General features: G+C 41.5%; 1 protein-coding gene across 1 annotated transcript in view; it reads right to left on the bottom strand.

Annotated features, from left to right (window-relative positions):
- The window catches only part of MYO3B (myosin IIIB), a 491,163-nt gene that overhangs the window by 230,414 nt on the left and 243,833 nt on the right, over window positions 1–16,916 (bottom strand). Inside the window, exons 17-22 of the mRNA XM_037741885.1 lie at window positions 13,885–14,011; window positions 12,864–13,074; window positions 11,733–11,880; window positions 10,002–10,155; window positions 8,718–8,806; window positions 6,227–6,356 (exon numbers count right to left, since the gene is read on the bottom strand). Coding sequence (XP_037597813.1) covers window positions 6,227–6,356; window positions 8,718–8,806; window positions 10,002–10,155; window positions 11,733–11,880; window positions 12,864–13,074; window positions 13,885–14,011 — 859 coding nt within the window. The remainder of the gene's footprint in view (window positions 1–6,226; window positions 6,357–8,717; window positions 8,807–10,001; window positions 10,156–11,732; window positions 11,881–12,863; window positions 13,075–13,884; window positions 14,012–16,916) is intronic.

Raw genomic sequence — 16,916 nt, 5'->3', positions numbered from 1 at the left:
AAAAAAAAGAATAAAGTTGAAGGAATCATACTACTTGATTTTAAGAATTACTATAAATCTGCAATAATGTGGTATTGGTGAAGAGGCAGGTACCTTGATCTATGAAACAGACCCACATAAATAATAACCAATTGATTTTTGACAATGCTGCAAAAGCAATTCAATGGAGAAGGGATAGTTATTCCAACAAATGGTTTTGAAACAACTGGGCACAGTTATGGAGAAAAAACATCAAAACACCTTAACCTCACATCTTAAACAAAAATTTACTCATACTGGATCCTAAATCTAAATCTAGAATGTAAAAGTATTAATTGAGTACCTGTCCATACATAGCTATACACACAGATGCCTTGGGTGCACCCTGGCTCTCACTAGTCAGTCTTTAACACCCTTGTTCATGTTTTTCTTTCTCACCCTAGAGTTGTGCTCTTCAGGAGCCCAGCCCAACCACTTACAGCAGTTCAGACCGGCATCATGAGCCATCCTCTGCTCAGCAGCCTGTCATCATTTCTTCCTCCTTCTAACCTCCCTCTGCCCAAAGAGTTATTTCCTCCTTGTCCTATGGATTTAAACATCTAACTTCCACCTCCCTCTCATTTCCAGTGCCATAGACTCTGGCTTAGAATGCCTCATTACTCCCAGACTGTCCAATTTTCTCTAGTCTCCTACTACAAACAAACACACACCAATCCAATCAGCTCTTCTTGGTTAAAAGAAGTCTTTCTTCATGTTAACCCATGACATTTCCCTGACTTTTCCTTCTATTTTTATTTGTATGGACATAGTTGTTATACAGCTTCACTTACGGATTTACATGCCTGTTCAGAATTTAGATTTTTTGCTCATCTTTTATCTATTTTGGGATTTAGCACTCTGGCCATTCTAGCTGGGACTTTGTTGTATTACTTCTAGAAATAACCTATGCATAGCACCGTATCTAGACAGATTCAAAATACATAATTATCTATTGACTGAAATACACTCCCAAACTGAATAGAAGTAGGCGTCTTTGTAAGGAGGAACTCACTCCCCAGGGCTCCCTGATGGTGCTGGGTCATCAGAGCCTCCATTTCAGGAACAGCCGGCACTATCCATGTCTGTATCCCTGAAACTTTGTCACTTAGATTCAGCTCATCTGCCAGACCCTTTTGCTAAACTGTCAAGATAGAGCAACAGCCATGAGTGGAAACTGTAAACTGAGAGATGGTTACCAAAAGCCACTCTTAAGAGTTTAATTCATTTTGGGCATTACAGAATCAGGACTCGGAAAACTGACAGCAAAAGTTTCAGCAGTGGAAGTGTTATGAAAGTGTATGTGGGAGGTTCCCCCCATCCAAAAACGAGGAGCAAATAGAAGTCAAGAAAGAGATACTTTACTGGTGATTTTGACTGCAAATCAAATTCCAAGGGAGAGACCTGAGTCTTCAGACAGAAGAAAGCAATGAGGGTAAAACTCAGTTCTGGGTTCTGAAGCAAAAATCAAACTTTGAGGTTCAGAGAATGTTCCCTCTGGTGCTATTCTTATTTTTCCAAGTTCGTAACTCCCTTAACACCCCAAACTACAAATTCATGATTCAAAGACAAAAGTGAATTTTCAAGTTCTTTTTGAAGCCCTCTTTCTTTCTCCCCGTGAGTCTTTTGAACTTTTCTGTTAGTGTAGAGTAGCAAGTGGAGCATTCCCCAAACAGGAAAATATGCCATGAAACCCTGCTATAACATCCTCCTTTTAATGTTTTCTATCTGGATCATTCAGTGTGAATAGTCCCAGCTGAAGGGTTAGAAAGCAGTGTTGCTGCTACTTCAAGTTTTCACACCTAAAATCTTCAGAGAATTTCCTATCAATAGAAAGTATTACAAAGAACATTTCATCAGGTCTGAAGTGGTCCATTTGCAGGCAAAAGGCTGGTTGCATAAGCATGAGAAGAGATCTGAGAGAATTCATATTGACTGTGGCTGCCTCCCTTCACCAGAACCTCACTGAGAACCTTGCAATGAGAGTGTGCCTCTCAGGCACAGGCACCTCCACAGCAAGATGCAGCTGTGTGTTGGCAGAAGAAGGCTGCAGGTGGGTGGGTGTAGTGGCTCATGCCTGTAATCCCAGCACTTTGGGAGGCCAAGGCGGGAGGATCAGGAAGTCGGGAGTTGGAGACCAGCCTGGCCAATACGGTGAAACCTCATCTCTACTAAAAATACAAAAATTAGCTTGAACCCAGGAGGCGGAGTTTGCAGTGAGCTGAGATCGCACCACTGCACACCAGCCTGGGCGACAGAGCAAGGCTGTATGTCAAAAAAAAAAAAAAAAAGAAGGGGGCTGCAGAAACCTGGGAGGAGCCCTGTCTCCTGGCGACCTTGGGCCTCATTATTCCACTCCTTATGGTTTTTAATCTCCTCAGTACTTTGGAAACTGGGAGGTGGAAACAGGAAAATGCAACTTGGATTACTATATATGATTTTATATTATGATTGCACATATACACACAGAGGTTGATCCTTTCAACCTTGATAAGAAATTAAATCAAGCCCCAGTACAGTCATGCGCCATGTGACATTTTGGTCAACAATGGACTGCATATACACTGGTGGGTCCATCTTTGTACTGTACCTTTTCTATGTTTAGATATGTTTAGATACACAAATACTTGTTAGTATCTTACAACTAGCTACAACATTCAGTACAGTAACATACTGTACAGGTTTACAGCCTAAGAACAGTAGGCTATAACACATAGCCTAGGTGTATAGTAGGCTACATCATTTAGGTTTGTGTAAGATGTTGGCACAATGATGTTGGCACAATGGAAATCACCTAACGATGCATTTGTCAGAATGCATTCCCATCATTAAGCTATGCATGACTATATTTTTTTTTTGCATTAGGATATGATACATCCTAATGAAGGGATTGTTACCTGCCTAGCAGCCCAGAGAGGAGGTAACCTGAAAGAACAGGAAAGTGAGCCTGCGACTCTCTGACACCTATTTTTGAAAGCAAAGGACAGTGGCAATCTATCTACCGGAAAACCTCAACTTAACTGTCAGGAATCCTTAGATAAAGCAATTAAAGTTTTTCTTTGCATTTAAAAAATGTTAATTATTTTCGGAGATGAAGGTGTCGCTGTGTTGCCCAGGCTGGCCTTGGACTCCTAGGCTCAAGTGATCCTCCTGTCTCAGCCTTCTGAGTAGCTGGGACTCTAGCCATGCACTACCACATCAAGCTTTATTTTCTTCACATTTTAAGGGATCTTCTCTATCTTTTGGGGAAAAACACCTCAACATTACTGTGACACAGAATGCACACACAGGAAAGTATGCAGAACATAAATGTACAGCATAGTAAATATAATGCGAACATCCACATAACCACAACCAAGATCAGGAGCCAGAGCACTGCCAACGTCTCTTATGGGTCTTCCTAATAAACGTTCTCCTCTTTTTCAGAATTCAGGAGTCCAACACCGGACCTCCTTTTATGTTTCGGGCTAATTGCCTCCAAGGCTTCCCAACTTTGATCTTTTTCTTCCTCCCTGTAGTTCATTTCTCAAAAGAGGTTTGCAAAGTAACTGCCCATAATATCTATGCTTATTGAACTAGTACTCCATTTAATTTTGATAAAACAATTAAAACAGGAAAAACTAAGATGACAAGAAAATGGTTTCCTATGCATTGAAAATATTAGCATATTCTTTTCCAAAGTGCCAGGATGTGTGGGAATCTCAAGATGGCACCTTCCCCTTCATAAAAGGAATATGCCTGAAACCAGCATTGGTGATTAACAGCACAACTTATTTCTGTCCAGTGAGGTTTCCCATCTTCAAAGGTTGTAACATAATAACCCCCAAAAATATAGACTATGAATGTTTTAAAGTTAGAAAAGTAATATTCTGACATTCAACATAGGATGCACAATCACGTTACAATTGAGGTTTGAGGGCAACTACTGTCATAAGGAGAACTAGTGCTCAATTCTATACAGAAAATGAAGGCAAAAGAAAGTTCTAGTTGAGGCCAGATGTGGTGGCTCACGCCTGTAATCCCAGCACTTTGGGAGGCCGAGGCGGGTGGATCATGAGGTCAAAAGATCGAGACTATCCTGGCCAACAAGGTGAAACCCCGTCTCTACTAAAAGTACAAAAAATGAGCCAGGTGTGGTGGCGCACACCTGTAGTCCCAGCTACTCAGGAGGCTGAAGCAGGAGAATTGCTTGAACCCAGGACGCGGAGGTTACAATGAGCTGAGATCACGCCACTGCACTCCAGCCTGGGTGACAGAGCAAGACTCCATCTCAAAAAAGAAAAAAAAAGAAAAAGAAAAAAAAGAAAGATCTAGTTGGGTATGGTATGGCAAAGCCACAGTATCTTTACTGTTACATTCCCCTTGTTGCCTAAACAGTATCTTATTACTAGAAGCTGTTCTATACATGTTTGTTGATTGAATTCATTCCTACATAAATAATTCCGCAAAAAGAAAACAGAATCATGCTTATTAGTTTTATGTTTGTGGCTTCTTAATTATACTCAAAATGTGGAGAATCCTAAGCTATGCTCAGGCTTAGGCTCTCAAAGGAAATTGCTATGCCTAATATACAGCTCAGGAATACTGGGAAGCTTACTGGTACACACGTTTGTTTCTATTATCAAGTGCTGTGGAGTGTGGTTTCAGAACAAGATTCAGAAACAGTTACAAGACAAGCGAAAAGCTCTCTGGGAGGGGGAAGAAGGCAGCAGCAGCGGTGGCTATCTCTTTGTTCCCGTTCCTCCCACTGCCAGGCGAGTCGAGTGAGAACAGAGGCTGGCTGCAGGACCTTACTTTCTGCACAGCGCCACCTAGTGGTCCGGGCCATGAAATTGTTTTTATTTTGCCAAAGGTGGAAAAGTCGGAAATTCCAAAGTTGTGAACAGTTTTGACAAGTCGTAACTAATATTTACGGGAGGATGTAAATGCCAGCTGAAGAGTTATTTAGATAGATTTTGGAAGCATCTAATAAGAGCATGTCCCCTATCAATAATGGCTGTCTCTTCACTTCTGTGCTGAAGTCGCCTGATGAAGAGTCTCCATCCCTGGGTCGCTGGTAAGGGAAAAGCCAACCAGCTCTTTCCATACCTGCCCCGAGCTCCCGGGAGTCCATATTCAATTACATCCTGGCTGCCTCAAGGAAGGTCTGGAATGGAAGCTGGAGGGCAGCCTTCTGATGGGCACTGCTGCTAGTTCTGCTTACTGGAGCGTGTTTGAAGAAAGAACCTGATTTTAACTTTCCTTCCAAGTTAAGACGAAGCAAAGGCTGGAGATTGTGGCTCTTTTTCTTAGCCAGGCTTTTCACTCCTCTGCAAGTTGCTAAAAATCAGACCTGGCAGCCAGTAAGAGGGATGTAGGAAGAAAGGAAGAGGAAATAGTGAACAATGAACAGTGATAAAGAGGTTTCTCTTCCTTTTTTTCTTAAAAGCATGCCCACGGCTATTTCCATACCTAGCTTAAAAAACATAAAGCCCTTGAGAGCAGAGCTGCGAGAAGACTGAGCTGGCTGCCCAGCTAAAAGCAGCAGAATCCCAGGTAACTTTTAAAAGGTTGACTCAATTAGAACCCATTTGGAAAAACAGTTAAGACCTGGAAGTTCTGTTCTTTGGCCCTAGTTTCCTGCTTTTTTGGCATGAGGACGGACAGCAACTAAACAGAAGGTAACTGTAAGTAAGTAAAGGCCATGTATATAGGCCAGTGATGGATCTGTTGGTTAGGAGAGAGGTGGGGTGGGGTCATAACTAGGCAGAAATTGGACCAAGATGATCTTTGAGGAACCCCTGACCTCTGATACCTCTGATTCAGCACACTGCATTCACCTGGAATCACACACAAATAGAAATAATCTTCTTCCGGTTAAGTTGTGGTAAACGGAGGCTATCCTAGAGTGCTTAGCATGAATTAATGATATCATATGGCTTTATAAACCGAAGACTGCAAAGAAGGAAGAGAAAGTCTAAGAGTTGATGTTGTGGACCGTCTATGTATGTTTATGTGTGCCTGTACATGTGTCTGTGTACACACTGATGCTGTGCAATTAAATTACAAAAGAAACAATCACTTTCCTTTTCTTGAATGTAGACCCTTACTCCTGCTTAAAGAAGCTCCATGTTGGTGGTGCAGCCCTGGAAATATTTGGACACTAACTGGAAAATGCCACCTGATCTTGCAAAAGCATTAGGAGCAGGGCTACCAGAGGGCTCCCAGGTACCTGTTTTGGTCAGAGGGATTGAGAAGAGCTGCTGAAGAAGCTTGTTTTCTGATGTTCTCAGGACCACGACCACATCGGCAGGGAGAGTGTCTCTATTCTTCTCAAGAACCCCAGAAGCATCATATAATACCTGTAACATGAATAGTAAATGGCAAGTTAGCCAGGTCAACTCTCCATCAGTGGTGACATTGGCAAACTGTCTAGCCTGTCATTAACTGACCTCTGTGTACAGTGCATCTTGACATAGCCATTCTTTTATAGCTAGAGCACCAGATAAGGGGAAAAATTATGATTTTGACAGGCCAGTTTATCTTAATTCATTGTCTAGCGGTTTTTTGAAGAGTCCTATCAAAGATGAATCAATCAGGATAATTATTAAAATATATTAGACACCATGTGCAAAACATTCATCCTATGAGGTAAACACTATTATCATCTCCATTTTGCTGGTAGGCAGGTAGAGACTTAGGAAGAGGCTGAGTAATGTGCTCATGGTCACACATTTCACATGTGGTAGGTAGGCACCAAAATTCAGGCAGTTTGGCCCTATGCTCACAACTACTTTAAGTACTCTCACTGCCTCCCTAGGTCCTCATGTGATCTGAGTGATTACTCAAGGATGCTGAGTAGCTCTTGGTTCTCAGAACAGAGGGGATCCAGTTCAGATAAATTTTAAGGAACGCCCTCAGATAATTCCTTCTCTGCAAATAAGCTTTGAATGGCAAGTGAATGCAGCAAAAACACAGAGTCAAGAAAAAAAAAAGTTTTTCCCCTAAAATCAAGAAAGGAAAAGAGAGTCAAGAAGAGGGCTGGGTGGGAAATAGGTCCAAAAGGACAGTGAGATGGAGAGAGAGGTGGGAGGAAGAGACAAGAATGGGAGGCAGAAAAGAGGAACAGGGAGGAGAATCAGGGTAGACAGGGGTATTTCAGACTCTGAGGAGGACATTAATATGCTAAGGTAAATGAAATATTTAAGGGCAAAAACTGAAATACAATTTCTTTCTTTTTTTTTTTTTTTTGAGATGGAGTCTTGCTCTGTTGCTTAGGCTGGAGTGTACTGGCACAATCTCGGCTCACTGTGACCTCCGCCTTCTGGGTATAAGCAATTCTCCTGCCTCAGCTTCCTGGGTAGCTGGGATTACAGGCACATGCCACAATGCCCAGCTAATTTTTTTTTTTTTTTGAGACAGAGTCTTACTCTGATGCCAGGTGCCAGGCTGGAGTGCAGTGGTGCGATTTCAGCTCACTGCAACCTCTGCCTCCTGGGTTCAAGCAATTCTCCTGCCTCAGCCTCCTGAGTAGCTGGGACTACAGGCATGCACCACCGCACCCAGCGAATTTTTGTATTTTAGTGGAGACAGGGTTTCACTATGTTGGCCAGGATGGTCTCAATCTCTTGACCTTGTGATCCACCCACCTCGGCCTCCCAAAGTGCTGGGATTTCAGGCATGAGGCACCGCACCTGGCCTATGCCTGACCAATTTTTTTGTATTTTTAGTAGAGACAAGGTTCCACCACATTGGCCAAGCTGGTCTTGAACTCCTAACCTCACGTGATCCGCCCACCTCAGCCTCCCAAAATGCTAGGAGTACAGGCATGAGCCACCCCGCCCAGCCTGAATTACAATTTCTAACAAAGATTCAAAATACATACCGTAAAGTATTAGGTGGAGAAAAAACAATCCCCTTCCCTTGTACTAGAATTTCCCAATATCCAGTTAGGAAAATTAGTTCCAATGCCATGATAGAAATATGAAAGATAATTTCAATACATCTTAAATCAATAAAATAATCAAAAATGCCTTCTATGGACTCTTACCTATTTTTTGGACCTACAGCCTCAGCAGACTCCAGAGGAGCCAATCAGTGATAATTTAAATGGCTCCTTTGGGAATAACATCAGCAAGGAGCTTGTGGTTATAGGATAGGGAATTTCCTGAATCTGTCACTAATCTGCTTCAGGAACTTGAAATTGAGACTGAGGTATCATGTATGAAAAGTGGAAATTTCAGTTAAGTTGTAAGCGCTTAACATCTGGATAATAATGTGAATTGTTTTTCTTTTCATCTGGATACTTTCAGTCCCCTTAGACATATGATTAAAGTACTAAAAATTGAGCCCCACTGTGATATTAACCTTCCTCCATTACCTACATGTCACCAAATGACTTTAGAATGTGAACTTTTACCACTAAACACTGCAAAAAGCTGTAATATGTTTTCTTTCTGGAGAGCTGTCAGTTATTGGCCAAACCTCAGGTGAGAAGCAGATGGCGACTCTGTGGGCCACCCCAGTAAGAAACTGCTTCTATGCCAGGGGCAACTTTCTGAGAGCAGCACCACTGAGAAACTTTAAGGATTATGATTAGGTATTCAGGAAGAATTGAAAGGAGGAAGAAATCTGTAAGCAATTTCATGAGCAGCACAGACAGGGTAATAAAGACACTTACGCTTTGTCAAATTTGAGTCTAATAACTGTCACACTGGCCTCACCTTTCCAGCATAATGCTGAATGCCAAAGCACAGCTCCACTCCTTTGGGCCTCCAGAAGTATTTGCATCGTAGATTATCTTCAAATTTATCTGTGTGGATTTTTACGTTGGAGAGTTACAATGTGAATTATTTCCTCTTTCAAACAAAAACTTGTTCCTGGAACCATGAGTGACTCAGAATAAGGGCTTTCAGAATAAGGCCTTAATATTAACAAGGGTAGAGCAAGATCATTGATATGATGGGCATTTATCCTTACATCCTTGTTTAGTTGTGTAGTGTTGTCTTTAGTCAGGCTGTGCACTAAGATCGTATGTTGTCCTGCTGTTTCTAAGAACTCCTAGCATGGATACTGATGTCATCGGAGGCCCTGCCAGTTAGTTTTAGAACCATGACGATATCCCACAGAAGGCAGAGGACCCTCGTTTAAACTCACCTGGACACCTTTTGACAATATTATATATCAAAGAAAACCACTGAGGGTTACAATTTCAACTCATAAAAGTGAATCTCTGCCACAAATCAATTTTCCGTCTGGGGAAAAGGCTTGAAACTTTTTGCTCCTCCTTTAACACACAGTTTCTGCTATTGCTGTGGTTGAAAGCCTACTAGGTGTGAGAAACCACTAAGCACTAATGGCCTGTAAAGACTGAGGCTTCATTGACCCAGGCACCTCACAATCTAAGTGAGGAATAAAGGTTGTGAAAAACACTGAAGATTCCAGAGGAATAGGGTACAGAATAGAGGAGAGGGCCTCTGATGTCAGGAGGAAGTGCCCTATATTCATCTTATAGATAACAGTAACCTAATGAGAAGGTGGCTTTAGAAAGACTAAACTAGCTGGGAGGTCCAGGGTATATGGTGAAGGTAGGAGCCTGGAAGCCAGGAGGCTGGAAACGGCTTCTGTGTCAAATCAGATTAGAGGTGGATGGGGGTCCAGGCGAAGACATGAGCTGGGGGCACACAAAGGAGGAGAAGCAAACATTGGCTATAGGAAAGAAGAGAGAGGACGCTGTAAAAATGATATCAACATAGGCTAACGCTAATCGTGTTGGCAGGAATAGGAAAGTGGGAAGGGGTTAGGAATAGTGATGCGTTTGCTTTAAGACTCAAATTCTACCAGCACATTTCAATTCAATTAAAAAGAAGGCCTGTATTCTTACAGCCCACCACGTAGACAAAATATAGGCAAAATAGGAAAGGTAAATTTATTAAAGCACACTCAATTGATGACATGAGCCAAGTTTTGTTCTAAATGTATATGTCTTTTTCTCAGAAGGTACCTACCAACCAGGGTCTGGTCAGTTGCTTGGGGAAACCGACTTTCCTCGTCCAAAAGTGCAAGCAGTCCCAGGGGTTTCTGAAGGAACATGTCCAAGAGTGGGCGGTTGTCCTCATATTCCACGGGTATAGCATCAATGCCTTCATTCTGATATTCCATCTGGAGGGAAATAGATTGTGAATCTCTCTAGCCCGAAACTAATCTTGATACCACCAGGATACTTTGTCATGGACTTTCTGGGTTAGGCAATATTGAATGCATGTGGAAAGCAGGATATGTTTTATGTGTATAGTAAAGGAGTCTTCTGTATACCATTGAGGCTATGCATTTAAATCTGACTTATGAGTGGCCTATGGCAGGCAGCGAAACCTAGCAAAAGCTCTCTCTCAAACGTGGACTTGGTAACTTATCATTTAGAAACTAACACACAAGGGGCCAGGTGTGGTGGCTCATGCTTGTAATCCTAGCACTTTGGGACGTCAAGGTGTGTGGATCGCAAGGTCAGGAGATCGAGACCATCCTGGCTAACACGGTGAAATGCCATCTCTACTAAAAATACAAAAAATTAGCTGGGTGTGGTGACATGCTCCTGTAATCCCAGCTATTCAGGAGGGTGAGGCAGAAGAATCACCTGAACCTGGGAGGCGGAAGTCACAATGAGCTGAGATTGCGCCACTGCACTCCAGCCTGGGCAACAGAGTGAAACTCTGTCTCAAAAACAAACAAACAAATGTACAAGGAAGTAAAGCTGAAAAAAATTTGTTTTGGTGACACATATGGTTTAAACCAAGAAGAGAAATTTCTCTTCTGCAAGGAATTCTACAAAGGAGTCATCTAGGGTTGGAAAACTAGAAAAACTCCAGATTACCAAGGAAATAAATGGAAGGAACATGGACTGAAACGAGACTGGACTGGGAGAGGAGTGCTGTACAGATTTATCCAGCTCCAGTGAGAAAAGCAATGCTGATATTTTTACTAAATGTCTTTGTGTCTATCTAATCACAGTTTAGTTTGTGTGTCCTCACGCCTGCATTAAAACAATTATCCCTGTATCCAAGAGTTTTGGCCAGAATGTTTCATTATTATAACTACTTCATACAGAAGAGAGTCTTAGGGTTTAAGTAAAGGTTGGGGTTGAACAGACTGCTCACAGGCTGCTGCCCAGGAAAAGAGCCCCCATCCCTTGGGTCCACTAGTTTCTCACTATGTCTTATTTATTATTAAACTCATAGAGGGAAGATTTCCATTTCTAGAAAACCAAGAACACATCTTACTCCTCCCTGGAGATACCCTTCCAGTTATGGTGGGATCTGGCACATAGGAGACAGGGGACAGGGAGGGCTAGTGTAGCAGTTAAGAACTTAGTCCTGAATTCAAGGTCATCCTGTGTCATTTTGAACACAATCATTAGATATTGGTTAATTAAGTAGAAGGGACACAGCAATATGCAAAAGCGCATATTGCTCTTTTCAGCAATATGCTCAAAAGAATTTTGGTGCAAGATTTAAATGAGTAACTTGTCACCAGCTCCACTCAAGTGAGGAAATATACCTTTCCACAGAAATCAATATCTCTTTTTTTCAGACAAATTTAGACTATTTAGCCAGGACTGCTTCACCCTATTTCCTCTCTAGAGTCTTTTACCTGTTAATCTACAGGGTTTCTGCTGCAAATTGTGGGCAGCTTGGAGACACCTTTTCCCCATCAAGTTTAGTTACTTCAGAGTTCAGTATTACCTGCTCAAGAGCAAAAATGTGCTGATTGAAATAGTACTGGATTTGTTCGTTGGCAATGTTTATGCAGAGCTGCTCAAATGAATTTCTCAGAAAATTCTCGAATCCAAAGATATCCAAGATCCCCACATTCATTCCATCTTCTGCACTACTGCGCGACAGAGAAGAATGAAACTCTTCAGAATAGGAAACGCCCATCTCAAGATGATGAGAATATATGTGCACAAGTGTGTATCAACCCGAGCACCCGATTCACCCACTGATGGAAAGGGCATCCTGCCACCCCTAAGAAGCAGTTTATGTCTTAAACTATTTGTTCCTTTATCTTTCAACAGTATTTTCAACTTCTTTTTTAAGCAGTAGAATCCTTTAAATTCTTACTGAGAAACTTCATATATAAAATAGATTTTGTAAAGTCCCTTTGTTTGAAGGGATTGCAGCTGTTGCTTATTTATTCTCCCATCTATCTACCCACAAAGGTAACTGGAAGAGTACTCTTCAGAATTTGATGTGGTGAATTCTTTTCCAGTATAGGAAACCCCTATGCTTAGGAAAGAGCAAGAAAAAGCAGTTGAAGAAGTAGGAAAAATAATGTAAGATATTGTGCTTTAAAAATGTTCATAAAATGTCTCTTTGATTCTGAAAACAACACCATGAAGAGGATATTATTATCCTCATTTTACAGGTGAGAAAATGGGCTTACAACATGCAGCTAATTAAAACCCATTTATGCTCGGTGTTCCATTATTGGAATGCTAAGCATATGAAGTTATTTACATCCTACTGCTCAAGGTCAACACCAAGGTCTGATTGCAAAAATTCAAAAAATTGCAACCTCAGGCATGAATAGGTTAAACTGTAGAATTTGGGTGCAAACCCAGTTTGTCCAGCTCCTAGCCAAGACTATTCTCTCAAATACTACACTTTAGCGGCTCCTTCAGTCATTTGCCTCCTGGGTACAAATCCTTCGAGTCTCCTGGATCTCACCTGTGTCTTCTAAAAGAAAAGGCCTGAAAGCTTTAATAAAGAAAACCCCAGAGAGGACCCAATGCTTCCTTTTGCAAACGCTAAGAGATGGTTAGGTCAATGACAGCTCTCTCGAGCCCTCTGCTCTCTGAGGAGACAAAAACTTGCCATATGTTTTTGTCTGGCTGCAGGAGTGTGTTAATGCGATTCACGATCCAGCTGAAGAGCCTCCCATACAGGGCTTTGGACATGGCATCTCGAACGTCTGCAGCCCTGTCTACGGTGTTGGCACGGATGATGGTCTCGCCCCGGGTGACCACACAGTGGGAGGTGAGGGCCTCCTGGAGCTCTTCCGGGCTGATGCACAGAACAGAGGCAGCTGAAACAAAGAGTAAGGATGACACAGAACATAGCCAGACCTTCATTCAGTCAGTCTGTCAGCATTTATTCAACATCTACTATGTGCCAGACTCCATCCTGGTACTTTAGACTCAAAGATAAACAAACTAGGACCCTAACCCCAAGAAGCTTTCAGCCTGACATAGTATCTCTCAAACTGTTCTGAAAGCTCTTACTTCATAGATGCTTGATGAAGAAAAGGAAGAGGAGGTGGTCTTTTGACCAGTAAGTTGGAGAAATAGCTGCAGACTGTATTCTACCCTTAGACAGTCACAAAAGACATTTGTATATAAAAGACCCTAAAATGACCTACAGTTTAACACAAAAAGGGTTTTATTTTATTTAAATCAGTTTATTTGTTTTTCATAATTGACGATTCTTACTCATTGTGCCACCATAATTACCTGTGGAACTTTAAAAATAAACAGGTGCCTGGTTTCTCTCTGTATATGCTGATTTAGTGGATTCAGAGATTCAGAATAGGTCCAACCTCCTGTATTTTTTTCAGTTTGTAGATGATTTTTGAAAAACAGCCAAGGCTGAAAACCACTGCTCAAAATTACCTGTCATAGAATTATTTCCTGCAGAACACTAGCAGCTAATGCAAGAAACACTGGTGTTCCACAGGACACCCTTGGGGAAACACTAGTTGGTGAAAACATCCAGAGCCATTAGAAGGACCAGCAAATGCTGCACTGTATTTTACAGAGTCTTATAAAACTACCAAAGTAAAAGAAGCATGTGCTTTGGCAACGACACAGCACACAAATATCAAATATCAAATAATTACCATTTTGCAAAGCTTCAGCATTGGGCACCTCACTTTTATCAGTTTGATGCTGAGAGGAAATAGCTGCAAACTCAATGTTCCCAATATTCAAAATCCCAGCCAAAATTCTGTACACTGAGTGTACCTCCTGAAAAGAACACCAAGAACCATGAATGAAGGTCATTGCCAATCAAACTAATGAACCACTAGACCTATGGTGGAAACTACTAGTTGTCTACCAAAGTCCATTCTCCCTCTTTTCCTGGATACACAGTCAAATGTCCCAAATGCCTTTGCAGTTAGAGGTCATCATTTAACTAAATTTTAACAATGAAGCAAGCAGAATGATGTGGGTCACTTCCGGGCCCAGGCCTCATAAGTGTGAGCACGCATCCTCCACACTTTTCCTTCTCATTATTGCCTACTGGAAGTCCCAGCAACCCAGCCTCAACCATGCCACTGATGAGGACACCTTAGACCAACAATTGCATTAACGGAGTTGCTCTGCAACCTGAACCTCTTACCTTGAAATGGTTATTAAGAGATAACTAATCTTCTTCGTTCTTTAAGCCACTTTTAGCCTTTTACCCTAACACTAGTTCCCAAATTCAGGTATGATCTTTTGTTCAAAGCAAGAGAAGAGCTGTTTCCTTAACCTCTTTTGAATATTGCTTTTATGAAATAGTTGGGAAGACATTCATTCATGGCTCCTAGAACATTTTAAAGTTAAATAATGGAATATATAGTTATGAAGTCAGGATATATTTTGAAAGACTCACTAGAAATTCTCTGTGATAATTGTGATGTTATATTTTTATATAACAAGAAATATCCTTTTTTTTGACATAGAGTCTTGCTCTGTCACCCAGGCTGGAGTGCAGTGGCGTGATCTCAGCTCACTGCAACCCCCCACTCCTGGGTTCAAGTGATTATCCTGCCTCAGCCTTCCGAGTAGCTGGGATTACAGGCACAAACCACTACACCCAGCTCTTTTTTGTATTTTTCTTAGAGATGGAGTTTCACCATGTTGGCGGAACTCCTGATCTCAGGTGATTTGCCTGCCTCAGCCTCCCAAAGTGTTGGGATTACAGGCATAAGCCACCACGCCTGGCCAACAATTGACTTTTGAACAACACAGGTTGGAATTGCACAGGTCCTTTTATACACAGATACTTTTCAACCAAACAAGGATTAAAAATACAGTATTCACAAGATGTGAAACTGACAATATACAGAGAGCTGACTTTTCATATATGTCGGTTCTGCAGGGCTGACTACAAGACTGAAAATGCTTGGATTTTGATATATGAATTGGGGGGTCCTGGAACTAATCCCTCATGTATACCGAGGGACAATTGTATTTGTTCTTTGTCCCCAGTTCCTGGCACAAAAGCATCTAAAACCCTTGAAAGTGAGTGATAGCAATGCTAGGAGTCTTTTGTTATTTACAAGCCTCTTTTAACCATACCTGAGTTTATACTAAGTTGGTGACTCTTGATGGACCTCTAGATAGCTTTAGGATGGAGAGTTAGTTGCCAGAGAAACCAATCATGTGATTAGGGAGAACTTCTTGGTCCTCCCCAACCCAATCTCTGGGGAGCAGAGAGGGATTAGACATTGAGTTAATCACCAATGGCCAATGATTAACCAATTACGTGCATGTAATGGAACTTCCATAAAAACCCCTAAGAGATGGGGTTTGGAGCGTTTTCAGGCTGGTGAACGCGTGGGTGCTGGGAGAGTGGTGTTCTCAGAGGGCATGGAAGCTCTCTGCTACTTCCCGCACACCTTACCCTATGCATTTTTTCCATTTGACTATTACTGAGTTGTATCCTTTATAATAAACCAGTAATGGTAAGTGAAGTATTTTCCTGAGTTCTATAAACTATTCTAGCAAATTATCAAATCTGAGGAGGGGATTGTGGGGACTCTCAATGTATAGCCAGTCAGTCAGAGGTACAGGGGATGTGAGACCTGTGATTGGTATCTGAAGTCGTGGTGGTCTTGTGGGTCTGAGCCCTTAGCTTATGGGGTCTGATGTTGACTCCAGGTAGATAGTGGCAGAATTGAAGTAAATTGTAAGACACCCAGCTGGTGCCAGACAATTTGTTGGTATGAGAGAGAAAAACCCACATATTTGGTGTCAGAAATGTGAGTAAAAACAGCTCCGATTATCTAAACCCTATTTTTATATTGAAAGTTGAATACACATGTAGCATTAGTGGTAAAAAGAAATTAAAGTACATTTACTTATTTAAAAATTTACATTTTCTATATGTGAGACAACAAAATATATAGCCAGGAATATTTTGCATTTTATGCTTATAGATAGAGAAAAGTGCTTTCACAAGAAATACTCGGGCAGGTAATTTGATTTAGTACTCTACAGAGCAGCAAACGAACAGAAACTGTCACTAGACCACTGATAAAGTATTGCCTCACAAATTGCAACTTCCTGTAAACATTACTCAGTAAAGCCAAAAAAAGAAACACAGACTATGATAGTGACATCTGCTGGATGCCTGATAATGCTACAAAGACACATGAAGGTTTTAAACTAGGTTTCGACAACGGATAAACGTTATTCTCCCAACTTCTAAATCAAAGGCAAGCTGTCATGTTTTTTACTTTAATAATCATTGTTTAATCACCCAACTTAAGAGTGGCTAAGGAGAACACCTACTAAATAGGTTATCTGGGACTTGCTTGGATTTAACATGACAGCACCTCATTACTTTGATCAATACAGTGTGAGGCTTGCTCACTCACTGAGCAACTTCCCACAGAGGCAGATCCCAGGAGTAAAACAGAGACTCTTGCAGTGAGTTCTACATCAGCTGTTTCTATATCCAGTTATCTCAAGAGGTTATCTGAAACTCTCAGTACTCTCAGAAAAAAACAAAACAAAACAAAACAAAAACCATTTCCTGTAATTAAAACACACATCCCACAATGACTCTCTCTCTTCATATATTATAGTGCAAGCTATGAAACCTCCCAAAATAAGACTTCCAGGCATTTCAACACTGGGATAATCAGCACAGAAAATGGCT

The sequence above is a fragment of the Cebus imitator genome, unplaced genomic scaffold (genome assembly GCF_001604975.1).
Source record: "Cebus imitator isolate Cc_AM_T3 unplaced genomic scaffold, Cebus_imitator-1.0 Scaffold110, whole genome shotgun sequence".
NCBI lineage: Eukaryota > Metazoa > Chordata > Mammalia > Primates > Cebidae > Cebus > Cebus imitator.
The sequence above is the reverse complement of the archived record's forward strand: the minus strand, read 5'-3'. Positions and strand labels throughout refer to the sequence as shown.